Genomic DNA, 27,477 nt, shown 5'->3' with positions numbered 1-27,477 from the left:
TTTTTCCTTAAACACTGGAAATATCTAAGAACACAGATACTTTTGTAATTTGTAATTGCTGTAGAACTGCAAGAACTAAAGTTAGAATTTTTTCCCCTAGAAAACTTAAAACAATCTTGCACATAGCATTTGTATTTTTAAATACTATGGCTAATCTAATTACTTGAGATATCTGATATAGACAATAAAACTTATAATACATAACAGATATTCGTATGAACCTTCCAAAATCACACCACCTCTGTATGTGCCACAGAAAATAAGGAAAAGAATCTGCAATGAGTAGACAAAACCTGATTGCAGCAGTCTGCTTGCCACACTAAAAAATCTCCTGGAGACAACTTAAACACTGGTTTGAAACAATCTTTTCCTGATTCTGATCTGAGAATCTGGTGAAAAAAGTCACTGCTATCAATCAGAAAGTCATGATCTCAACAGGATGTGACAAGTTCCCTGTGGCTTGTCTGTATCTCTCAGGCCTGGCAATGCACATACTTGAATATTCTTGTCTGAAATTCCCCTCAATGAGAGTTACTGGAAATTCTGTAAAACACAAAGGGCTTTCCAAGACTGGTTAACCACATAGCTGAACATATGTTTAAAGTCTCAGATATGGTTAAATGGCTTCTACACCACTACAGCCAAAAAAGCCTGCTGAAGAGTCCCATAGATGTACGTGCCACCCAAGTGGCAGCAGTGGCTGCAAAGGGCATCCAGCTGTTTGTCATGAAAATGACAATGACCAGTGCTCTTTTCTGCAAACAGTGCAACAAGACTTCCAATTTTTAAATGAGCAGAACTTACTGAGTGAGTTCGGGAGCTTTCCTTTGCCATCTGCCTTTAAGCAGAACTTTACTTTGAAGCTGTTTGGGAGGAAAAAAAAATAATTTCACACACTTTTTCTCTCATTTTCTTCTAAAATTCCTCACCATTTATTTATGTTCAGATGTAGCCTCTTTTTGAGACTCTAGCTCATTCCCAAAAGCTATTTTCTACTGATGGAAGAGAAACTATACTCTATTAACAAGTAGGCAGAATTGCAGGCACTGCAAAGCTTTGGAGTCTTGATTCATCTAGGGACAATCACCAGTGGACTGGAATGTTTATTTCTGTAATCAAATGGGTCTGATTTTTAAAGATATCATACTGACCCTGAAAAGAAAGTCAGCAGTAGGAAGGGAAAGTGGGTTGGGATGATGTCCTGGGATCCAGAAGCAAAAGCAGTTTACAGAACAGATCATTGCCCCAGCGTGTGTGTTAGTGGGTGAAACACTGCAAACACCATGTGATGTGCTGACCTCTTGGGAAGACCTTACTCTGCTCAACAGGGACACCTGGGAGTCTCTGCAAGTTTGGAACTCAGCCTGACATCTACTGAAGACAGTGCTGCTCCACCAACTGCTGTCAGAGAGTTCTTATTTTGTATTGTCTGTTCTTTCAGAAACATCTGTGTTTGTCTTCTTCTTATTTTTTTAATTAGCTGACTAGACTTCCTGAAACCTTTCAAAATTAAAACCCAAGAAGTCCCTCCCCTCAAGGAGAAACATAGATATTCTGCTTACCAAGAAACTTTTACATCTCCCAGTGAACAGGCTTTGTTTTCTGGGTTTAGAATGGTTGGATTAACTTCCAGGGCAGCATTTACTCTAATAACTGGTCTTGCCCTGCAAAGAAAACATCCTCTTGAAGAGCACTCAACACCATGTTTGACAATGCCCCCCCATCAAACTGTGCAATATACACAAACACACAGTATTTAGTGCAACCACAAGAAAAACAAGTAACCATTGACTAGATGAAGCTTTTCTGTGCCCTTTCATTTCCATCAGCCACAACATGGACAACTGTGTAAAGAGGAAGTCCTATCTACTTATAGCACAGACCAGTATGTTCTCCCAAAATGAGCAAGCTGGGATGAGAATATCGGGATTGCAGTGCAATAGCTTGCAGCTCTTGTGTCAGAATCTAGAAAACTGTCACTCAGAAAGCCTTGAAGACAGCCTATTTACGTTTTCTCCTTACTACTATTATTGAGAAAAATGAATTTTAAGCAGCAGATAGCTTTACTCATTAATAAAAGCAGTATAGTGTTTTTTCACCTCCAGAGGTTTGGACAGTGGAGTGCCAGATTTCCAGACTTCCCTGATCCTGCTTTCTTTGGTAGCTCCAGAACTCCCCTGAGCTTTCACTCAGGTACAAGCACAGAGGGACCCTTACCTGTACAGGACAGCTGTGTCAACACCAAAGGCTCCAACAATCAAGTCTAGAAAGAGAGGAGACACATCACACATTACAACTTGCTTTGTGAAATAGGCTGTTTCTCAAGGGTGGGGCTGCTACTGAGTTATTGCAAAGTGCCACTTGGAGCAGAGGACCTGGATATCCATTTTTGTCCACATCTGTGGCTCCTTTCAGTGAGTACCCAAAGCTGGGGGGCATAGTGCGAGCGGCCCACTGCCCTTCCAGGACCTGGGATGGGATGGCATTCAAACCACTGGCTCCTCCATTGTAGATATACACAAGTCCTCTCTTGTCCTCTCCACCATATGGTGCAGCAACTGCAACATCTGAAAACCAAAGGAAGAATCATCAACGTCTCCAGATACAAATTAGAACATATTTGCGTTTGCATCAATCAATAATTTCTGGCATTACAGCTTCAATGTGTGTCAGTAGGGAGGAAGTGCAACCAGCCTTTAAAATGCTCATCAATGTTTGTTTGTTTATTACTCCTTTTATTTGTTCTGATTTTTCTTATATTATTGAATGCTGTTTTTTCTACAAAGTACAAATGTTTAACAAGAACATGTCACAGCCTTTTACAGGGAGAGGAAGGACAGAAACAGTTCTAGAAAAACTTCTCCACTTTGGTGGCTTTTTTTGCAGTAAAATCATACGGATTTGGGATGCTTTTGAGATTATTAAAACAAGAATTAGTCACTGTGGGTGCCAAACCACAAAACTAAGCGTGACTCTTCCCATTCCCTTTACATGCTCATGTTGCTCCAAAGGGTGGGACATATTAATAATTCTGGAAAATTTAAATCATCCTAAACCAATGGTAAATATTAAAATGCAGACTATCCCAGTCATGGCTTGGCAGCATGCTTTATGGAGATCTTCCAGTTAGAATAACTGCACTATCTCTTAAATTTAAAAGTACTCACTGTTAATGATTAATAAATGGTAATTAGACTACCTGTAAGGACAGCTTTAAAAGTGCACCTATGATCTAATTTAAACATTTCCACAGACAGTTCAAGGACCAAATATGAAGCACTACTTGGAATAATCACATTTCTCCTTCTTCTTTTCTGAAATTTAGGGAAGTTTGATGAAAAGACTAAGGACTCAAAAGTTTACAGTTTTGTATTTTTGACTCCTATTTACAAAATTCATGAAGTAAAAATTTCTATCTTGTACCATACTGCGACGGAAGGCTTTTTAATTAACACTCCCAAAATGAGGCAGAACAATAAGACCCAAAACAAACAGACTAAATAAGAGCAAAGCAATTTGGAAGAGGCAGCTTTTGCTATGATTCTCTTTCCTACAGTGTATTTCAAATGTATGTATGGTGGAATCAAAAAATGTTTGGGATAATCTCATCAAGTGACTGGAATTTTGCTGTCAGCTCTCCAATGTCTTCTGTAAATAGCTGCAGTGACATTGCATCTTCACACTGATTCTACATCCAGTTAGCAACTAAAAAGGTCCCTTCCAATTTCCACTATGCTGGGAAATTATGACTTCATAAAAAATAAATTAGAGCTACCTGGGAATTTGAAGTAACCATCTATTGTAATTTTTGATCGTACAGAAAACACTTAGCTTGCAAGCAGAATGGAAAAAATTAAGATCTTTGGTGGAATTCAAATTCCCACTACTCTTTAGGCAACACTGGAGTATAATGGGCATTAAAAAGTGTTCTCCCTAGGATTCCTGGAAATCTCCATCCCAACACTACATGATTCTTGTCTGCTTTATTGTTTTTTCATTCCTATCAGAAAGTAACAAGAAGCTTGGGCAAAGGGTTTGAGAGTCTCAGCTCCAGTTGTGTCAGACTCAAGTTTCTCTTGCAGTTACTCACTCAAGACACTCAGCTCTTGGTACATCTGGCTGTAGCTGCTATGCAGTATTTCCACCAAACTCTTCCATTTTGAATAATAAATTAAAAAAACCAAACGCTATTTTCTCAGGAAAATCTTTTTTATATGAACATTTTTAACCAGCAATCTGAAACCAAATCTTCTTTTCTGTCATCACTGTGTTTCTAGAGAGGAAAATGGTCTTTAAACAATGGAAAGAGGAAAATTATGAAGATGTCTGTGGCAGCATTTCTCCTCACAGAGAAAAGCAAGGCACAACTTCCCAAGGATATTTTCTGGGAATCGCAGCGAGGAACCTCAGAGAAAGAAGAAACAATTCTTATCTCATTTGCTGTGCCTGTTTTTGTGCCAAAGCAGAATGCAGTATGGAGATTGTTTACTCAAAGTGATGGTGTTTTGTTTCCTTGGCCCATCAGGGCCAAGTGTGTGTGTGTGTGTGTCGGGACTGTTGGCTGAGAGTCACGAGATTCTGTGCAGTTGTGTGCAGAGTTGAGTGCTTGGTAGATCCAGTTTAGATGTAATGTAATATAGCGTAATATAATATAGAATAATATAGTATAATAAAGTAATCAATTAGCTTTCTGTTATCAGTGGAGTCCTCCTCATCATTCCTCCCTCGTCGGGGACAAAAATATCTACTGTAGATGTCCTAACAGGTCACAGTGGAGGGTCAGGTATTTTATTGAAGTTCCTACTGTGGTCATGGCTTAGAAAGCAATCAGGTGGTCAGTGTAAGAGCTAGAGCAGCCCATGCTGTCGTGTCAATGGTATAGTCTCAGCTCGATGCATCCATGGAACTCCTGTTAGCATTCCTGGGAGTAGCATACAAGCATCGAAGGGAGTCTAGACCTCAGCATCCCACACTCGCTCACGGCTACAGCGCCGAGTGTTTGCGTGCAGGATCCACATTCCCTCTGCTGGCTGGGCTCCCTGGATGCCTTGTGCAGGCTGACCTAGAACACAGACTAGACTGAGCTAAGGAATAAAGCAGGATGCCTCAATGGATCCACCTTGAGTAGCGCAAGAGCCCAGCCAGGGCTACAGCCAAGGTGAACCCAAAATGGTCACAAAATGGACAGCAGGTCACGAGGTCTCTCACTTTTATAAGTTTGGTCCATTTGCATATTGGAGCTAATTGTCCAGTTACAGCTTTAGCTTATAAAGCCCCATCCTTCTTGTTTTTCTCTCTTCAGTTCACATTGTTTATGCTCTTGGGCCTGAGATTTGGATCATTTGTCCTTGGTCCCCAGCTAGAGCAGGAATTGTTTTATCTCCCTGCTCTGTGAAGAGAGCTTCATATTAGATGCCCTAATATGAAGCCCAGACCCACACACTAAAGCAGCACAGAATCTGAAAATTGCTGAGGCATCACCCTCCACAACCTGAGATCCTGAGCAAGAATCAACATCCTACCATTGAAGCCATCCTGATCCAGATCCCCCAGGGGTGCGATGGAGCTGCCGAACCTCGCAAAGATCTCAAAGCCGTTCAGCTTTGCTGTCTGAAACCCTCCAGAGGCTCGCTGAAGGCAGATGGTTACTTGGCCAACCTCCTGAAGCTTCCCATCTGAACTTCGATCCATAAAAAGAGGGGCTCCAATAAACAGATCTGTGTAACTGGACCAAAAAGGACAGAGCTCTTCAGTAGCAGCAGGAAAATTCTTTTCAGCACCTGTTAGCTCAACACTGAAGTCAACACTGAGATGACAGTTCACTATCTTTAAATTCCACTGAAGGCAAATATTTATTGACCAAGTAAGCACAAATATACAAAAATTTAATGGACCTTAAGCATGTGAATATACACATGTATTTATGTAGATAAATACAAAAGAAAACCTACAAATGTTAAAACAAATATGGAGTGTTAGCAAAAGAGTCATGCAGATGTGTTAAAAAAGCAATGAAGACAAATCTCGATTGTGGGAAAGACATTTTAATAAAAGCTATGTTTTTCTTTCTAGAAACAAGTTGGGTGGTATTGGTGAGCAGAGGACACTTACTTGTCCCCGTCAATATCTGTGGCAGCCACTGAATACCCAAAATAGGCAGCCATCTGGAAAAAAAAATTCAAACCAAACCTATGAGTCGTAATGATACAAACAAAAAAGTCTACACAAATCTGTGCACAAAATACATCAGGGAGATGATAATACATGCCACAAATTTTATTTGTTTGTTTTCTTTTGTTTCTCTTCCATACTCTGTTAGAAAATAAACCCATTGATTACTTTTCTGAATTCATGATCCAGTCTCTTTCCCAGCTCTCAAAACAGGCAGCACTTCAGCACTTCCTTTATTGAAATAAGATTAGAATTCCCTCATACTTCATAAAATGTTGCTTTGGCAATCAAGCCAGTAATACACAGACTATTATCTAGTACCCTAAATAGTGTTGCAACATAGGAAAGGCTTCCTGGTCACCCCCCACACTCAGCAGAGCCACCCACCTGCTCTCCAGTGAAGTTGTACATGGAGGACATGTTTTTCCCATTGTAAATGGACACCTGCACGTGGAGAAATACACATTACAGCATACCAGCTATAGTCACCTTTTTTTTTATTTATTGTAAAGTTTAATGTTTCAAATTTTTTACCATGCCCAGAGTTCTTGCTGCCCGTGGGACTCCTGACACAAAGTCTGAAACATAAAGCAAGACACAGATAGCAGTCAGATCCCAAGGCACAGTGACTTTGCTGAACAGAACAGCTCGTTCCTAGCACTTGATGCACTTCCCTGTGCACTGTACTATTGGTTTGAAAGATCTGCCCAGCCTATGATGTTCTTACTGGAGCAAGGGGCTTACCTTCGATGCCATCACCATTGAAATCTCCAACAGCCACTGAATAACCTGCAGAGACAAGAGGAGGCTTTAAAAACGTTATTGAACCTTTCATCTCTCTTTACACTGCGTCTCTGTGCACAGCCCTCCTCTCTTCATCTTAAAATGCACTGGTATAAATATTGCCTTGAAGCAGCTTAGACTATGCAAAACTCCAGGAGTGGCTGTAACTCATCAGTATCCAGGAATTTAAGATCAGAAGATGAAAATTTTAAAATTATCATCCTGGGAATTGTCCTTGCTTTTTTCCTGAGCTTGGTTAGACATACATGAAGCAAAATTATGTCCCACTCCTCATTGTTTTTCTTCTAAATCATAATTCTTTAACATTTTTATTTTGTTTTGCTAGGTTACTTAGAAATAGCTGCTTTTAAATAACAAACAAACAACTACGTATGTGACTAACCTTTCATATAAAAATCGTACATTTGCCATTCTCATATTCAGCCTGAATCACAGAGCATGTAAAATCATGAAAATACTTCCATTTATTTTGTCATTGGGTGCTTTTTGAATCAAGCTAATGGCAAAATAACTACAACAAATAACTACAATTCCATCATCCACAAATGAGTGCATTTTCAGGAATGTAGATGTGGAATTGTTGGTTGTGTGATTTAGATGTAAGCAGGGAGTGTTGCAGGTGGAGCTTTCTCCTTTCCCACCACGTACCCAAGTAGCTGTCATCAAAAGCAGCACTGGCAGGCCTGGTTGCTAGCTGGTCATCATACTTGGTGCTGTAGACTTTGGAGTCATACTTGGCCACAATCTCTGTCACTCGATCAGAAATCAGCTGGCCTAAAGAGAGAGAGAAAAGAGCTGAAAACCACAACCAGAACTCCCTGCCTTCAAAAGCAGCAGCTCTTCCACAGCACTGACCAGAGAGGGGCCAACTGCAGCAGCTCCAGGAAGGACACAAGTGAAAATATGGATCCCACTCCAGCAAAAACTTGTTCACATATTGAATCAAAGGCACACACTGCAGAGGCCAAACTAAGGCAGGACTTAAAAGGCAGGGCTGAGACATCATACACTCATGGCTGAGCAGAACTGAGCCCCTTGCTCAAATACCACAGCAGGAGAGCCTGTTTTGGCAGACAAGAAGCCAATAAAATGAACAAAAATGAGATGAGCAAGGTGCATTGCCATGTTCTCCATTTTCATTTCATCAGCCACTAGGTGGTGACTCCTTTACATTCTTTTCTTCGAGTCTAAATTAAAGCTTGGATCACCAAAAAACCCTATTCAGAATGGCACTTACTTCACATACATATTCATGTGTGTATGAAGGGAAAACTCCTCCAGCAACTCAGCATATGTGGAATAAATTTTAGGATGAAAAATCTTGTTCTCAGAAGCATACTATTGTGTTCTATTCAGAGCCAAGTGGGCTTTTTTGGTAGTAGTAGAAGAGGATGAGGTTGTTCTGGCAGATGAAGTGTCACTTTTGCCAAAAAGCAATAAAATGAATATAGGAACTAATTTATGTGATACTGCATCTGCAGTTTATCTTTAGTAATCCAATTTTGTTTGTAATTTAAAACAGGATTGGAGCAAGCCTCCTGTGCTGCTGCACCTACATGTAGGCTGGCATGATACAGAAAATCTATTAAAAAATGTTAGAAGTTCCATTAAAAGGCAGGCAGCAGAGTTTGGCAGCTGTGTCCTGATTACAGCAGCACCCTCCTTTGAACAGAGAGCTGCAGTTAAAAGCTGAATAATCCTGAATCCCACATGAGCAAAGTATACAGGTAGTGCCAGGTAGAGGTAAAATGTGCCCCACAGCACAAACCAGTTAAGACAAATGCAAAACATCTTTGCCATCAGAGAAAAACAATGACATTTTCTTTAGAGGGGATATTTCTCATTGAAAATGCACTCTTTGTTTGTGTGTCAAATTATGAAACATGTACATAGCAAAACAAAATAAGATAAAGGAAACTTTTCCTGCTGATGAAAATGAATCCCAGGTTCCAGGAAAATGCCTTTGTAAGGATCATGGAATTATTTAAAACAAAAAAGACATCTATGCTATTATTACTACAACCATTATCTGTGCTTGCCTTGATTATTCAGGAGACATTCTTAAGGACAAAGGAACATTTCTGTCGGTTTTCTTACTGACAAAGACTCTGACAGCAGCTGGAAGACTGTGGATCAAAATGACTAAGAGGATAAAGAGAAAAATCATAAAGGCCATCTTCTCTGTGACTTAAATGATATATCTCACCTTGCCAGTAAAAACTTCCAGGTCCTCCAAGCAGCACCCTGTCTCCCTTGGAAGGGAAGAAAGAAAGGAAGACAGAAGGAAAAATTAAAAACACATGAAGCACATCTAAAGCCAGACAGCACATCCTATGTTTGTGGGAAGAAATCCCAGGCATGTACATCACTGCAGCTCTGCTGACAACCACACATTTTCCTTTTTGAAGGAGTGATTAATTAGAAATGCATCTTGCAAAATGCTAACAAAAACCTCCAGTGACTATTTCACCCATTTACAATTCTAGGCAGAATTATTCTGTTTTTATTTTAATAGACCCCTCTTCCCCCATAAACGTATGACAATACAAACACAATTAGGAGAAAACTCAGTGTTACATCATGTTTTGGGGACAGTACACAAAATAGTGTCATCTTCTGCCTCTGCCATTTTCTGTAAGTTATCACTAGAAAAGCTTGATTCAGAATAACTGTGGTGTAATTCCTCCACTCCATATTTCTTGGCACAACTTTCTTTCACAAACCATTTTATGAAACTTTAACCACAGTAGCTATCCCAGGGTTGGGAATTTGCTCTGTAAGTATTGAATTAGGCCATAGGCTTTGCTGCATAATTAAGCCTCTTAATCAGGTTTTAATCCTAAAAACTCCTATATTCACCACTCAGAGAAATCTAGGTCAGACATTTGGAGATACATCCTGGCTTGCCCACTCTAAGGTTTTGGATTAGAGCCCAAAGTTGGTTTTAACCAGGCCTGGAATCTGCACAGTGACTCTGAGGGTGTGTGCAAAATAACCCAAACACTCACAGCCCTCTCCTGCACTTGGCAGTTTCCTCTGGAGGAAAACCAAGAGCAGCCCTGGGCAAAGTGATGGGATATGACCTCATCCTGAGATGTGAGAACCAAAAAAAGAGCACATCACAAACTGGGCTTGCGTGGTCTTAACACGTCCTGACTCTGCCCAACAATTTCACTGTACAATATGAAAGCCTATAGTACCTTCTCAGATCTGTGCACAGTTTTGCTTGGATTTCAAAAGTAATTGTGAATTAAAAAAAAAAAAAAAAAAACGTAGAACAGGCAGGGAAAACACAGAAGAAACACAAGTCAGTTAAAAGCCCCTGTACTTCTGCAGGCTGATGAGAAAATCAAACATGATTCACAAGCACATTGTTTACCACCTCCCTGAGCTGTTATTCCTCAAGAAGTAACAATAGCTGTGCACCAATCCCATGTCTCAAAAATCCTGACTATCACACTGAATTCACTAGAGGACCAGCTGCAGCAGAGGGGTATGGCAGGCAGCTGGGAAAGCAGATTATTTGTTCAGGACATGGTTCCTACAAGAGGGGAAAGTGAGCTGCTGTGAAGATGTAAGGAAAAACAGGTTTATAAAAGCTCTTTCTTTAAATGGTTTCAAGATATATTTTTGGTTTATTTATAAATTTTGTTTGGTTGTGGGTTATCTCCCCACCAGGAAGAGTAACATTTGGTTTCATAATAGCTGTGATTCTAAGTGCTCTGTAGCAGGAGGGTTTGCAAACTTTCAGCTGTCTGCTGACCCACAGAAATGACAAAAAAATCCCATACCTTTGTGAAGTCAATGCTAAATCCACCTTGACAAAATCCCTGTCCATCTGCATCGATAGTTGCTACCAAAGAAAAAAAGGACAGAAAAGAAAGAGGAGAAAAAGAAATAAATTAAGTATTATCAGTACTCCATCAGCTGCAGTACTGCAGATACTTTTCAATGCATCTCCCTACGTAAGCTTGCACTTCTAAACTTGAACCTTGGAATACTTTTCTCCTTAATCAGTATTTTCTCTTTATCAACAACTCCCAACCAAATGCTGTAACAACTTTAGGGCTGGCCAAATAGACAAGTAACATTGGCATGTGTTCTAGCCCAGCACACTCAAGGCAAACAGCAGTCCCAAATTCCTTTCAAAAGTCTTGGGGAAAATATATTTGCAATTTCTATTCAGGAAATAAGATACCTAGAAAAGAGGGGATAAGTTTTTCTTTGGGTATGGAAAAGAAAGCTGAATTGGCTTAAAACAAAAAGAACATACCTGGCTGAAAAAATACCTCCATACTGAGACTGATCCCAGCAAGAGTTGTTATGGCTGAATCAATTTTAGGATTATACAGCTTCAGAGCAGAAATGCTGGGAGCTCCTTATGTGAAAGTGTGACTCTGTAACTAGCATGATTTAATTTAATGCTTACTTATTTAAATTCTTGTTATGCTGGACCAGGCTGGATTTTATTCCTGCTGTTGACAAATGATTTTCAATAAAAAGTCAGTCCTAACTTCAACATCCAAGTTTTAGGTTATAAACTTCTAAATAATCAAGACCAAATAGAGGAAATAAATGCAAAGCATTGGAAAATAAGACTCCAAATATTCCATAGTTAAGATAATTTAAACAATGCATCACCACGCATGTATACACACAGGGACATCAGAACTTATTTTCGCAAAACCTTGTCTTCTAAAACGAGCTTGCACCTTGATGTACTTGAATAATGATAAAATACTTGAGATTCATGAGAATTCCAGAGTTGTTTTTTTGAAAAAGCACTCGCTACACAATTTTGCTTGAGTGATTACTACAGACTTGGTCTCTTCAACAACAGAAGCCCTCAAGCCCAATGATACTTGGACCTAAGATTTTCCTTTGGCCTACAGTGGTGAAAACAAGGTCTGCATCCTGGACCTCAACTGGAGGAGAATACAGATGTCTGGATCTAGTTTTTAAGTTTTGTTCTAGTTGCTATACATGGAAGGGAGAAATAGCTGTAAAACATCCTGCTCCAAAATGTACACAAAATGTGACACAAGAGGAATTCCAAAGAGAAAAGCAGCCTAAGAGCCCTATACTCACTTGACCTGCAGGGAGCATATTCCACAAATTTTGACCCAGCAAGCAGGTAACAAGTTCCTACAGGCTCTCTCTCTTGCTTTGTTTCAGTTCTCCAGTGGTACAGCGGGGCACAGGCCTAGGGAAGAACACACGACAGTGAGGAAACAAACTCCTCTTCAAAATACTGGTGGGTATCAAACAATACAATGAAATTCCAATTTTCCACTGAAAAGCAACAAAAAACCCCCCAAAACTAGCAGATGTATCTCATGTTATTAGAGGATATTTAGACTATCAGCAGTGGGGCAGAATCACCATTAGTTTGTATTTTATAAATAGCTAATTCATATCAAGAATTTTAGAAATAATATTTTCTTAAAGCAACAGCTGTGAAGTGTTTATCAAGAATTTATAACACATTCTAACTTCATCAAACTAATTTTACTACTGTCCTTAAAACTATAAAAAATGCTCCTAGCTTTGTTTATAAGGAGTTAAGCAAAGCCTAGCTAAGAAATTCTGAAGAAAAGACAATTCATTCTGATTAGTGGGATTTTGTTTAAATTCTAAGTTATCTGGATCTCTTCACATTTTCTCCCACTGCAATATCTCAGTACTGATGCATCTGAAGGGCATCAAAGACCTACCAGAATTTTATCATTTTGGGATCTTACAGAGGCTCCAAACCACTGATGAGACTTAAATTCCAGCGGATCATCAGGAGCAAAGTCTCTGTTACCTACAAAGAAAAAAAAAAAAGTATAATTTCACAGGAACCTGTACAGTAAAAATGAAAAAAAAAAAACCCCACACTAAGCCATTGGTTTTGATGCATACAGAGAAAACCAGGAACAGCAACATTGGAGAATATCACACTTTGATGGAACCAGGTTTAAAAATGATTTATTAGTATTTTTTTACATCAAGGGCCCAAAGCTGCTATTTTTGCACACAGGGCATTGGTACAATGCTGATTAGTTGTAAGAGCTCGAAGTTTATAGCATGTTTGACAGCCACACAGTAAATACCTCATAGCTGAGATATTTGACTTCCAAGCAGATTACAGCACTGCTCAAGAAGCAGAGCCAAAGCCCCGTTAGGACTGATGCTTCTAAAAAAAATATTGCCTCGATTAAATCATGTGAGCTTTGGCTAGAATCAGGAATGAGATCCTTCTCCCAATTCCAGCAAGTGGTAACATCTCTATTCTGAGTGTCACTGCAATGCACAAAGCAGGCAATTTGCAAACTTAAAGGATATGGGGAAAGAGAGCAAGGTAAAGGCTGAGTAATTGGCACTGGTGTCTGTTCCACGATGCTGGCTGGTAGAAACACGCAGTATTTCTGCAGGCGTGAATGCTAAAAGTCATAGAATTGTTTGGTGTTTCTTGCGTACTTTCACTGGCAAAATGAGGGAAACTTTGCCAGCATAATGAGAAAATCGATGTAACACTTTGGAAAACATACCTTTGCTTAAAGTTCCCTAACTAGATGGTTTAGAGTGCCTAAAACTACAGGAATTGATGAGGCAACAGCCACACATCACTTGCAGAGTGCCAGGGAATCCCCTAACCCAGCCCTGCTATGAATCAGTGACTATGGCCACTTGAACCAGAATTTCCCTGCTTGTTTTACACCTTGTAAAGAATGCTTTGTCTGCAGAGATTGTGTTACTTCCTTTAGGAAAGTCCCATGGAAAAGACAAAAGAGATTTTAATCTGCCAAGTCAGCCAAAACAAGCAAGTATCTGGACTATTTTTGCTCTCAGATTAGAACTACAAAGAAACCAATGCCAAGCACATTGCAACACAGAGAACTATTGTGGTTTTTTCTAATGTCATCAAAGGTGACTAAAACCTCCACCTCCCTCTGTCATCTCCCCTCCATCTCTTCCTGGGCTGGTGCTAAAGGCTTGGAGGGTCAGCACATGTGCACAGATTCATGTACATTGAACATAAATCATTGCTGATGGTCAGCACATGTGCACAGATTCATGTACATTGAACATAAATCATTGCTGATGGTCAGCACACATGCACAGATTCATGTACAGTCAACCTTTATACTCTCATCCTTGCACAGACTAAAATGTAGCTTGGAGACCTGCATGTCACCTTTTAATGGTACAGAAAAACAAACCCAGATCAGGATGCTTTCCAAATAGGGAACTATCTTTGGCACACTCATTTTTTCTTTTCCTTGTCTTTAATTATGAATATCCACCCACAGACAGTTTTGCTCAAAGGCGTGGCTGGGTGAGTTTCAGATGAAGCTGCCACCCAAAGGGGCAGCAGTTCCCATTTTCTCCTGTCCCAGGGTTCATTCCTGCTGTCCGTGTCTCTCTTGGCAATACTCCCCTGGCCACATCATGAACCACCTAAGGATGAACCCTCCTAAAAAAGTACTCAGCAGGATGAGGTTCCAACCCAGCTGGCTGCATGGGGAGGGGAGCAGTGCTAACCTGCTGGGGAGAAGACAGCAACACAAGGCTGGGAATGATGTCCTTTTTGGCACCAGCAGGGATTTAAAAGCGGTTAATTCATCTTTTAACCACACCCAGGGTTACGTAGCCTGGAAAGACAGATTTGGCTTCTGCCCTCTACTTGTCCAGCTACTCTTGGATACAAAGAAATGTCTCAGCTCTACTTGCCAAACACAGCTTTTAAACAATGTTAAACTTGGGGATAGTTGCAGAGTGGTATTTCATACTTTTCTGTTGGATACTTGTACAGCACTATGTATGCATGGCAAAAATGAAAGCTGGTGCAGCAGTTCCATAGTGTAAAGCAGAATCCTTTGTCCTAGGTACTATAAAGGTGTCCTAGGTACTATAAAGGTGTCCTAGGTACTATAAAGGTCTCTAGGATGCAAATCTCCCTTTTAAGTTTAAAACAACAGGCAAGAAGTAGAAGGAAAGGCTGTGTTGTAAAAGGGAGTAAGCAGCCATTCTGCACTATCAACAACCTGGTTTTGTTTCAGCTGTTAAGGAAACTAGCTCCTTGAAGTCTGGGCTGAATAATAAGAATAAAAAATACAATAAAAAGAAAGCCAAGTATTGGTTACTGGTGCCACCTGCCCATGGTCTATGCTGACTGCTCTGGAGAAGAGGGCAGCCAGCAGAACAACCAGCACAGGCTGCCAAAACAGCTCCTCTCTGCCTTTTCCCTATGCACTCTTCGGCTGCCAAAAAAGATCAGTGTCCAGGACAGCATCTCCCTTGGTGTTTAGGGGACAAAAATATTTTTTTTACAGTATTAAAAAGCCCTGATTCAGCTCTAAATTGAGGATAATATTAGAAATCTCTATGCTTTCAGATACAACCAGAAGCTGGCACACAGAAACCCCAAATCTCCAAAGCGGAAAGCAAACGAACATGACCACAAAGATAATTATGTGCCAAATGGAGTTTATGTGCCAGATGTCATGACTTCAGAAGCCAGCATCGTCATTTCTGAAGGCCTGAACAACAAATGAAGAATTCTTACAAAACCCCACCACCCCACAGAAAAATGTGTTCCATTAGGCAATTTGGCAAGATGGGTTTTATTTATTTATAGCACCTCTATTGCAGAAACAGACTGCAAACATCTCAGTCAAGTTGCCCCGTGTCAGTGCAGACACACATAACAAACCAAGATGTGCTACAAGGCTAAAATGCCTTAGATTGAGGTTTTTCTTGTATTTAAAGCTTCTTTAGAAGCTAAGTGAGGGGTCTTAGGGAGAGGGCCTTGAGTTCAGCTTGAGCATGGCTGCAGCACAGGAAAGTGTGTGAGGACAGAAGATCTAGATCAAGTGGAAAGTATGCACATTGGAAACACTGACAGATGTCTCAGGTAAAAAACTGATACAGGCCAAATCTGATGTTAACTCTCCGTTAGAGAAGAAAAGTAACTTTTTTTTTTACCTATACTCACTCAAAATTCTCCCCAGGAAAAGCTGTGCAAATAGATTATAAGCCTTTCTCTCAGATTCAAAGAGAAACTAATTTTATGAGGAATTCTGGAAAACACCCACTCAACAAAAATCCCCTCACTTTAAACAAGAAACCATTTGAGTTTTTCTTCATGACTGGGAAAAACAAACATTAAAACACTTAAATGTGAACCCTGACTGAAGCAGTTTTAACCACAGTTAAATACTGAGCTATACCATAAAGTAGATGTGTCATGGGAAGGTACAGGACTGACATCAGCATTTCTGTGTTTTATTACAAAGAGCCTGACTTGATTATTATTTTATCTTTGCATAATTTTTAGTGGTAGTTATATATACATATATTTAAAAAAATTTTAAAAAGGAGTGAGCCTTCCCAGATACCCTTTGAAAAACAATACCTGCCTTAAAAGAACCAAACTGTATTACAGGTGAGATTTTAGCATCCAGGGATTTAAAAATCCAGCCCAATGCTTTGATGTATTATAATCAGCCGTAGTACTATAAGGGTTCTTGTAGGCTTATTGTATTTCTTGTAGCCTTTTCTTGTATTTCTGAAATTACAGAGTATTCCAGAAATACCCTACACATGTCTTTAAGCCAATGATGTACATTTTAATGAGAGAATCACAGAATGGTTTGGGTTTGAAGGGACCTTAAAGGTCACCTTGTTCCAACCTCAGCCATGAGCAGGGACACCTTTCACTAGACTAGGTTGCTCAGAGCTCCATCCAACCTTGCCTTGAAAAAGCCTTTAAAAAGGCATTCAAACAAATATATCTAGGCAGGACAAACTATATTCTGACTAGATTTGTTCAAGAAAACATTCAGAGTTTTTATACATTGCCATTTGTCAGACTAAAATGCAGCTGCTACAGGGACTTGTACTTGATGGGTCACTAATTCCAGGATTATGTCATATGACCATGGGGTATTATTTCCTATTTGTAAAGGCAGCTTCTGCCCCGGTCTTTCCCTTGCTCCTTCTGATTGTAGCAGGCATCACATGATGATTTTACATGACTCTTTCCACAGGGAAAAAGGGCTGACATATCAAGCAACAGCGCTGTGTCTCACAAGGTACTTTCTAGGTGGAGGGATGGGGTAGTCAGGACAAGAACAGAATTAAAATTAAAACAAAAACGAAAAAAAAAAAAAGTGCGTTGCTGGTGGACCAATGGAGCACTGTCTTTTCACTATATTCCATAGGATTTGAATTTATAAATGAAAATAAATGTGGTGAGATGCTGGGTAGAAATTGCAGAAAAAGAAAAGAAATCCATCTTCCAAATATAATAAAAAGATCACTTTTTTTTGTTTTGTTTTTGTTTTTCCAGTGATGGATTCCCTTTGACTATCACCTTTGGATAGCTGGCACTTTCTTTTCCCAAAGTAAATGCCATCAGTTACAGGAACAAAGGAGTTACAAGGAAAGTCCTGCTGTTGAGTAAGTGGATCCAGTTGTAACTTGCAGCCTGCCTGTTTTTATGGTAATGAACAAACTGAACTAAAACATCTACCCCCATCTTCAGACAGACTTAACAGAGATGAGCATGAGTCAAGAGGCACTGAACTGATGCAACCTGGTTCAGTGTCATCACACTAAAAACGCTTAAGAAGTTGTAAAATGTAAATAGTCATCCAATTCACAGACCTCTTGTTAAAATAAACCTCTTTGTAACTATGCTGATTCCACGGAAATGAAGTTGCTCTTCTAGGTAAAAGGAAACTATGCCGCTAGCCAAAAGAAAGACAAAGCTATCAAATATGCAAGAGCCCTCTTTTCATAATAGGAGAACTCTATGCAGTGTACAGTATCTTTCATCTATCATTACAACCAAAATCTGAGCGAATCCAAGCTCAGCTGACGCAGCAGGAGCAAGCGAACACAAGCTCATGGAAGCAGCCCATGCTGGGAGGCAGCGGATGCTTTAGCAACCTTGCTTTATCCACAGTGTTTGCAATGACTCAGGCAGAGGGGAATACAGACCTTCCCACTACTCCCCTTCCCTCTCCTGAGGTATGAATCCCGCGTTTTCCCCCGGGCAGTGCTGGAACAAAAGCATCTTTTCCCTTGCCTAATAGAAGTAAGCCGCCTTTTTTTTTTTTTTTTTTTTCTTGTGCCAAGCCGTCATCCCCCTGCGAGCCAGCCACATCCACACAGAGCCAACAGTGTTCATGCAGGACTCTAACCTAATCACTAAAGCATGAGCAGCTCTCTGCTGTCAGCTCTAACAGCACGGGGAGGAGTTTCCATAGGTTCTGCTGCTCTCTCCTGCATGCAGAGCAGCGCCCGGATGCCAAGGCACGCTCCAGTCACCCAGCACAAGGAAAAGGATAACAACCAAACTTCAGGGGGACTGAGCTAATGAGAGATTTAGCCAGATAAAATCAATCCGTTTCACCCCCAATCAATGAATGGTTCTTCACAGGATTTATTGCTTTATTGTTGATGAAATCAATGGCGTCTGAGATTGAAATTCCCCTGTGGATTCTGTGGTGATACCAATAAAGCAATCAGCCAAAAATAAAGCAGCACTTTGTTAGAACAAGCTATTTTCAAAGAACACTGACTTATCCTACACTTCCTTATTTTTTAAATGGAAATGATGGAGTTTTGAACAATTGACTGTTTTGCGCACATGACCAAAATCTCCAGAAGGGAAATGTAAGCTCATGGCACCCTCTCCAGCCATGACTTCATCAGCAGATCTCAGCCGGTGCAGTGCTACAGCTCAAAGCTGCCTGAGGCTGCTAAAATACCCACTTCAAGCTAAATAGGTCACAGATAGATCCAGCCATGCCAGACTGGTGTTTAGGCTTCCAAACAAAGCCTCCTATTGTCTAGGATCACCCACTTGGGGGATAGAAAAAAACAAATCTGCAAACGTAAGGGTAATCAGGAGAGTTCTTTACAGGGGTATTTCCTTTGAAAAGTCTCCTTCTCCTCTTTTAGTACAAAACAAAATATCCAGTCTCCAAGGAATTGTATCCAAAAGCATTTAAGAACTAACAATTTCTCTAAAATTACTTTGTTGCATCAAAGCACGGGAAGGGGGAAGAGGAGGGACAGTACATGGGTCAGTGATAAAACTTTCTCCAGGCAGAGGCCACACTGAATTCTTTTCCCAAAGCAGCAAAAACACACCACACTGAGCTGAAAACATTTGAGATGCTCCTAGTTTCTAGCATCAACAGCTTCTGCAAGCTTGAATGTTGAGATCTGCTGCAGAGAATGAAAGCAGCAGGGAAAGCTTTCCCCAGGAGAAGGAATGACCACTCAGCCATGCATCCCTGGTTTACCACAGGTCTCGGAAAAGCAAAACAATCCATTGTCTGAACAAGCAAATCTTCCTGGGCTAAACACGAAATCTGCTCAAGAAATCTGCAATTCATTAGCATAGAAGTTCAAATTGGTTTTTATGAGCATATTTTCCTTTGTAGAGCTGTCTGCATTTCATCAGATGATTCTAAATGCAGCAGCTCTCGGGGCAGTCTCAGGACTGCCCTTTCTGGGGCTGACACAAAGAGCTACAATTTCAAGCACCTTGGACTGCAGCAGATACGTTTTTCAATTAAAGTTTTCTTTAAAAAAGCAACAGTAAAACTACAATAATTTGGTCAAACTTCTACGAAAAGCCATAGACACATGAGGAAATGCTATTTCTACCAAATAATTTCCCACTGTTCTTGGCTGATGACGAGGTAGGACCCCAACAAGAAAAATAAAATAATGTAAATAATTATGAAGATTGTTTCTTTTTGGAAAGCAAGCACATAGGAAACTTTTGATTCATACTAATTTGCCACATGTGTAGCCTGATTAACTCCAACTGGTTACATGGGTCTCTGACTAATTTTTTGTTTGTTGAAATGAGAACTCAGAATGATCCTCTAAAATTCCAGGGGCAAATAATTGAGGTACTTATCTAGACAGTTAGCTAAGTGTATTAATCCTGCCATTCCATGCATGCCTAAATGTAAAACACAGAAGTAAAAACATAAAGATGATGTGTTGATTTTCCTGAAAAGCACATTTGGCCACCCCTTTCCTCACTGGTTTTGTTGTCTGGCTCAGTGAACTTCTGAGCCTCCTGCTGCACAGAAAAAAAATATGTTTAATTTTACACACAGAAAATGGAGAACTACACAAAATAAATTTAACTTGTGGAATACCCTTTAACTTTGCAGGGATCTTTTTCCTGAGGAAGATTATGAAAACACTGTTGGCAATATGTGGTACTGTCCACAAAAAATTTGCTGTGCCAGTCTGTGAAGGCTGTGGAGATGAAAAAACGAGAGGGAGACTGATACATCATTAAAACAAATGGGTTTGGACCTTGGCCTCAGAACTGATCAGAAACAGAAAATGGGCTGCTGTACTAAATGCATTCCCTTCAGGGTTTACCCACAAGAAATACATTTTTCCTGGAAAAAGCTGCTAAGCAGCTGGCAGAGAAAGCCAAGTGTTAAGCTCTCTAAGAGAGACTGACCACGTCTCTGGTCAGTCTGGTAGAAAGGGCTCAGCCAGGTGTAAAAGCAGTTTTTCCACTATTTGCTTTCCCACATACTTTCTTCTTCACAAAATTCAGAGCATTCCCCTATTTTGATGGATTTAAACAAAAGTTAACTAAATTTTTTGTCACAACATTATCCACTGTGGAGAACAGATAAGAATGAATGGAGATCAATATTTACCTTGAGCTACAACCTGAGATTTTAGTTAATTTGAATGTAAAACATCTTTCAGAGGGGAAAGAATTTATTATCATTGCTTGTGTTCATTAAAATATTGAAGAATATGCTATCTTGAGAATATAAATTTCCCTTCAGTGCTTTTCCTGGTAAAATAGGGCCTCCTACACATTCTGAAAGTTAACTGGGACAGAGGGGAAAAATTCCAAGTATTTTACGTAGCAATTGAATTGAAAATGTGGTCATGCTTTGTCACTTGTAGAAAGAAGACAAGATATAGAAGAAAATCAATGCCAGAAATTTTTAGTTTTGTGACAGAGGCAGGTTCACTGCTGAATTAACAAGGTAAAAAAGAACAGGGTTAAAAAGTATTAAAATCAGACCTGTTCCTATCTAGACTTGCAGGATAACCTGTTAAACTAACAGCAGCACTGCTTCATATTTCAGTTTTGCAATAGGACCAGCAGAGCTGTGCAGGTTAGGAAGCTTGCTGTGATGCTTGGGTTTTTCTTAACCTACTAGCTTGATGTGCTCCTAAGAGCAGAAGTCAGCCTGAAACACTTGCCTAATGACATTAGAAAGTCTTTTTTTTAAAAAAAAGTATTCAATTTCTAGCCCAGTGACACAAGCACATGCAGCACAGCCATGTGCACCCTGAACTTCAGGGCAGACTCTACCACACACGTCTGTCATGCCACTTTCACATAGTCACAACTGTGTTAAATCAAAGGCAACTGATGTCACTGCTAAAAGGCTGAGCAGCCCCACAGCAAAGCATCTTTACATTTGGGAAGTGTTAATGTGCCATATAAACATTTTGCCTTCCAAAGCCACCATATATACCAGAATGTCAAAAGCAATTATTGTAATGTGCACAGAAACACGCAGACACACACAGACAGAATATTCTGCAGTGAATTTTCAGTGAGTATAACCACTGTGCTGAGAGATCCAGGACAAGGGGAGATTCCCTTCCACAAATTCTCCCTGCCCATGGCAGGGGGTGGGAACTAGATCATCTTCAAGGTCCCTTTCAACCCAAACCATTCTGTGATTGCATGAAATAGATTGCTGCTTTAAATGAGAAAATATAAGAAAGAACTTAGCTTTTTTAGCCAGAGGTTTAAAAATTATAATAACTGCTTTTGTTTGATTTTGGTTTTATGTTACAGGCTGATGGGAAGGGCATGAAGAAGAGGGAAATACATGTAATTTCAGCATGAGAGCTACATAAATGACATTGCACAAATGTTCTCCTACTGCCCAACTCCCATCCTGAGAGAGCTGAGCTGTCACCCACAGGAAGGAATACACAAAGTAGTAAATTCTGCAGCACAGGAACTATCAGCTCTGTGACTTATCGCCTTCCTCCAGGGCAGCTGGGGTCAGGGTAAGTGCAAGTAAGCAAGCAATGCTGCTGAACTTCAAGGCTGGAACAACTCTTCCAAAGGTTATCCTTCAGCAGCTGGTACCTTCCCTCCTAGGCTACAGAAGAGCTGTGGCATTTGATCACATAAATGACCACGCTGCCATGCAAATGCAATGTTAAAGCCAAGAACAAGAGCTAGAAAATAAAATCCAGCCCTGTCCAGCCAGCTCAGCATGGTCATTGTACAGATGGGGAAGAGAAATGGACACATAAAGCTGCAGAAAAACTTAAATAAAAAAAAAAAAAAGGATTGTTTAAGAAGAAATTGTCCTAATTAATAGTAATAGAACAACATATAGAGGAAAAAACCTTGCTCGCTGGACCTCTGTAAAAGCCTAGTCTCATATTTATTTGTGATACAAGACAAAGGGACAAACACAACCCTACACAGTCAGAACAAGGCTTGTTTTTTCCTCCATTCCTTTGCCACTTTAGCCTGCTCTGGCATTTCCAGCTGTGCTACCTGGCAGAAGGGAGCAGGAGCAGGAAAAGGGTCATGACTCCTGTTAATTACAGGGCATCCAGCTCCACATACAGAGTTTGGCATCGTCAGGCAAACAGAGGAAAGCCACAAGTACAAGCATTCTCATTATTTTCACAGGTCAGATTTCTCACTGGCTGTAAGCAATTAGAAAATAACTCTGAAGAAACACATCTAAGTAATGATGCAGAACTTGGTTTTTCCAGTGAATCTGGGAGGGAATAAAAAATCTGCCTTGTATGGCAGGGCTAAGCATAATACCTCTGGAGTTACAGATGGTATTGCACAAATGATGAGCAGCGATGGATGAGCCTGGATTCCTGCAGAGGCTGCACTTAGTCATCTACAAAAAGGCCCTTTGCATCAGCACCAGAAGTTAGTGGTCAGATCTTCCACTTCCTGTTTCCCAAAGTGGCTCAGGAGCCTTCCCTAAGCCCTGGTCCCTAACGAGGCAGGGGCAGGCAGGAGCAGCAGCTCCCAGTGCTGGCACTGACTCTGTCACCAGAACACAGGGAACCGAGCATTGTGTTATGCACAAAGAAAAAGACATTTTCTTTTTTGTCTCAGGGCATTTATTATTTTATCAAGCTGAAATACAATGCCCCTTTTTCACCAGGATAATTATTGACAAATGTATTATTCTCCCATTCATTGCCTCAAAGCTGCAGTGAGTTAAAGCATGCTTGAAAGAAATCCTCTTAAGCCCTTATGACCTGCTATTTTTACTGTTAAATTTCAAGCAATTAACATGCCTGTTCCTTAAAGGCAAATGAGGAGCAAAACACTCTGTTTGCCCAGGGGCATGTCCCTTAAGCAGAGACAAGCAGGAAAGCAGTGTGGCCTCTATCAAATCCATCTGGCACATGGAAAAGCCTACTGCAAATGTTCACTATAAACTCATAAATGCACCGTAATTCCCATTGGAAGATGTGTCTAGAACCTACAAGTGTGGCTCATCTTACCCCACCAGAAGTTTTTGGCTATGATACTAATGATGATTATTAACTAGGAACACCAAGATTCTTTCTTAAAAGTACCCAAACTAACAAAAAGCACACTTGTATTCTAGTAAACAATAAGCCCAAAGAACAGCAACAAAAAGAAGACAGTTATAATCTGGTTTTGCTGCCTTGACATTGATGCAGAAAAAAAATTCAGACTTTGCAGCTTATTGGAGATTTTTAGTAATCTGACAGATATGCTCCTATAGAATGATATGAGAGAATGATAAATGAATGAAGGAATGATAATGATTTGAGGTTTGTGGGTGTCATTGCATACTTTTTTCCTTTTTGTTTTTTGCAAAGAAACTGGTGACATAGTGGTTTTCACAAAAAGAGATGAAGATATCAGAAATCTGAGCACCAACAAGATTTTGTGGCATACCTTGACAGTGAAATTGGAAGAAGGGCTTCTCCACTCTACTGCACATGATTTTAAAAGCTGCATCAATCTAGCAACTTTTAGGGGGCCAAGTCAAAATACTGGCAGAAGCAAGAATGAATTACAAGCAACCAGACCTTCAAGGCACAGGTGTTTCCTCTGCCTTACCACATGGGTCTTGCTAATCCCCTCCCATGCCACGGGGAAGTTTTTCCGCTGCCCTGAAACATGCTGTGGAAAACAGGATGCAGCACGGAGTGGCTGGAGCAGAAAAGCACATGCAGTGCATTCTCATGACCTGCCACAGCCTGTGGAAATCACTGTGTGCACCAGAGCATGAAGAATGACTGAAATATTTCATGCCCACACTGCTGCTGCTCAGCTCTCCTGTGCTTCAGCAATGGGTAAGGAATGCCTGCGACCTGCGTGCTGCTATCATAGAAGCCACAAACACTGTGGAGTTATATCTGAGGGGGAAAAATTTAAAAAGACATTTTTCTACAGTTTTTCAGTCACATTCCTGGTTTCAGATGAAACTTCTGGGTATTTCTGCCTAAACCACCTTTGCTGATATTGAAAAGTATCTTTCCTCATATGACACGATCTTAATAGGAAGAAAACCCCTCGGGGTCCATTGGGAATTAGGCTGCCAAATGTTTTAGGATTGCTGAAAAGTACAGAGGAGAAATATAAATAGGTTAAAACACAAGAAGAATAATGTTTGCTCACTCAGGCTTTCAGCACACACCAGCGACAACAACTCTAAAAGAGAGGAGAGGAAAAGGAGAGCACAAGCAAACCTTGACTAGCTGCCAGTCAAAAACCAGCCGCACTCACACTGACCATGAAAAAATCCCTGAAACCTTTCTGCTTCCCCACAGCAGCATCAGAGCAGGGACATCCCATCTCCCCCACAGTGCCCCACAGGTTACCTGTGGCATCAAACACAATGGGCTGGCAGTTCCTGTTGGAGTTCCAGTTACATTTGAGCACCTGCCCTCCCTCTATGATGTTGTGCTGGGTAGTGTTGGCTTTCGGAGCTCCCACCAGAAGATATGTCCTGCAGGAAAAAGAAGAAGCAAAACAAAGGTTTCAACACCTAAGGCACAGCTGTTATAACTTTATGACATCTCAAGAGTTAATAAAGCAGAAGTCTTGCCTTCTCTGATCTAAATCCAACTCGAACTACTCTCAGTTACAGAGAAATTCATATGAGGTTCTCTTTTCTGTCTGCAAAAGCTTGCAAAAAAAGCCAACCATCCATTTACCAAAAAAAGAGAGAAAAAAGATATGACAAATTTAAAGTATCCACTCCTCTTTAGGATTATATTGTAAATGAGAGAAACACCTTTTATATTATTTTTTCCTTTCAAAAATATGTATGTGTACAGCAGAACAGGAAATTGTGTACTTCTGTACCTTATGAAAGCCATCAGGTGGCATAATTTCTGTTAATTTTGTGAGTAAGGGTAATTCGAGGAAGTCAGTCAAAAATGGAAACAACGTATAAACAAAGCAGCAGCGCTCGGGGAGCTCAGCATGTACTGACCGTGATGAGTCAGCCCTGCCTGAGCAAGTGCTCTTGTGAAAACAATCTCCAAGTGCCAGCCACTCCGAGCCACAGATCTGCATGTTAATGAATCCTTACCCACACTCACTGCACAGTCATCATTTTCTCATTAGCATCTGCTGTGCCTCTCTGCATCTCTGCTTCTACAGACACTTGTTGGGTGCACCCCGAGCAGGAACTGCCTCCACACTGTTCCTGCACAGGTGGCAAAATTCAGAAGTGTCAGAGTAAGAAACAGACTGAACAAGGCTCTTGGTGTCTTCCAGGAGCCCCAGCACCTCTGAGACCCACTTCACTCATCAGCACTGGACTGAGAAAGCCAATGTGAAGCGTGAAGTCATGCTTAGAAGACAAAATCAAGTGCTTCCTTTCATCAGAATCAGTCTGCTCTGTCTCTTCCCTTTGGACTGCTTAAGAGGGAATGCAGCCTGCAGGAGCAAGTCTTGTCAGGCAGTACAGTTCTCTAGCTTGGAAACTGGGTATTAGCTGAACAAGCTGCAGGACTGGTTGGAGAGAATGTCTACAGGCAGGCAAATCCAGGCTTATCAAACTTGCTCTGGTTTTCAGAGTCATCTCCAGGCTCCTTTTTAGTAGAGATAAGCATAGGTATAAACATGCAGCACCTTGCATGAAGACCTACCAGTTTTCAACCTGTGTGAATTTTCAGAACCTTAAAAATGTCCTGGCATGGACCCTGATAGAAAATCCAGGCTAGCTGGCAATCCATTTGTTTTCCTTAGTTGCCATTCTCAGACTGTCTAGATTTTTAGAAAAGGAATTTGAAACACTTTAATCAACATAAAATCAGCTCCTGGGCAGAACAGAAATGCTTAAAAATGAACATTATAATGCCAAGTAAAGAAACATATAAATTATTATAATTGCAATCTATTAAACAAGTGGTAGTTTACCTCCCATTTTACTCCTGTACCACTGACTTTTGAGAAGTCCCCCAAATGAAGCACTTCTTTAAAAGATTTATTCATTCCCATTCTAATTATATATTTTAAATTTTTCTAAGCTAATATTTGTGATGAAGTTTAATAAAAAGATTACAAATAAAGGAACCCTTATGTGGCTCCACAAAGGTCTTTTCCCCAAATAAAAAAATGCGTTTTCACCATCAGAGACCAAGCAAGCAGATTTTGTCACAGCTCTTATAATAATATGCAAATTACCTAAATACTTAGAAATCTCTAATCCACATACTTTGGGAAAGAGGGAATAGAGGGACAATTGTATTTCCATGGGAATACACCAGCAATGCTTCGATACTGCCAATTTCCTGAATCATGTTCCTGATCTATCCACCCCATCCCAACGCTGGGGCAACACTAGGAGTGTTCTGGCACCTCTGGTGTGCCTTTCCAGGGCTTTCCATGGAAAAAAAAGAAACTGGGGCTTCCACGGAGGTGCATCCTGGACTATCAAGGGCAGCTCCTCTGAAGCAGGGGGTGTGTGAGAAACCTATAAAAGCTGTGCCCACTGTCAGGCACCCTGACACAACACCACCACTTCCACTCCTGGAATGGGATTTTCACCCTGGACTTCTAAATATGCTTTAGTTTGGCATCCAGCAGGTCAAAATAGACTGTGAAACAGCAGCTTGAGTGTTCAGGAACTAACAGCATGCCTTTGTTGTCAGGCTGGGCAATCCAAATAGCTTTAGCCCAACAAGACTGACTTAATAATCTCTGGTACTGATGTATAAAACAGGTGATGAATAAAAGCTCTAAAACAGGTGATGAATAAAAGCTCATCAAAGCAAAAAGAAAGGCATAGAAACCACGTGATACCCCATAAGCCTGGACACTGCATACAAGTATTTCTGGCTATTTCAGGAGGCAAAATATCAGTATCCATAGGCATAAACTGAAAATTGAACACCACGAGAGCCTGTTCCTGTGAAAGCTGCAGAGCTACTTGGTTCAATTACAAACTTTAA

General features: G+C 40.5%; 1 protein-coding gene across 3 annotated transcripts in view; it reads right to left on the bottom strand.

The window, feature by feature from the left end:
- ITGAV (integrin subunit alpha V) overlaps window positions 1-27,477 on the bottom strand; it is a 49,519-nt gene that overhangs the window by 20,373 nt on the left and 1,669 nt on the right. For all 3 annotated transcript variants that reach the window (XM_041487577.1, XM_041487575.1, XM_041487576.1), the window contains exons 2-16: window positions 24,895-25,022; window positions 12,690-12,781; window positions 12,064-12,178; window positions 10,767-10,828; window positions 9,182-9,227; window positions 7,624-7,749; window positions 6,916-6,960; window positions 6,706-6,749; window positions 6,559-6,615; window positions 6,112-6,164; window positions 5,523-5,725; window positions 2,376-2,567; window positions 2,218-2,263; window positions 1,563-1,664; window positions 805-863 (exon numbers count right to left, since the gene is read on the bottom strand). In XM_041487577.1, coding sequence (XP_041343511.1) covers window positions 805-863; window positions 1,563-1,664; window positions 2,218-2,263; window positions 2,376-2,567; window positions 5,523-5,725; window positions 6,112-6,164; window positions 6,559-6,615; window positions 6,706-6,749; window positions 6,916-6,960; window positions 7,624-7,749; window positions 9,182-9,227; window positions 10,767-10,828; window positions 12,064-12,178; window positions 12,690-12,781; window positions 24,895-25,022 — 1,370 coding nt within the window. The remainder of the gene's footprint in view (window positions 1-804; window positions 864-1,562; window positions 1,665-2,217; window positions 2,264-2,375; window positions 2,568-5,522; window positions 5,726-6,111; window positions 6,165-6,558; window positions 6,616-6,705; window positions 6,750-6,915; window positions 6,961-7,623; window positions 7,750-9,181; window positions 9,228-10,766; window positions 10,829-12,063; window positions 12,179-12,689; window positions 12,782-24,894; window positions 25,023-27,477) is intronic.

This window comes from Pyrgilauda ruficollis, unplaced genomic scaffold (genome assembly GCF_017590135.1).
Source record: "Pyrgilauda ruficollis isolate IOZ18807 unplaced genomic scaffold, ASM1759013v1 scaffold81, whole genome shotgun sequence".
NCBI classification, from domain to species: Eukaryota; Metazoa; Chordata; class Aves; order Passeriformes; family Passeridae; genus Pyrgilauda; species Pyrgilauda ruficollis.
Note: the sequence above shows the minus strand (reverse complement) of the source record. Positions and strands in the feature narration are given on the sequence as shown.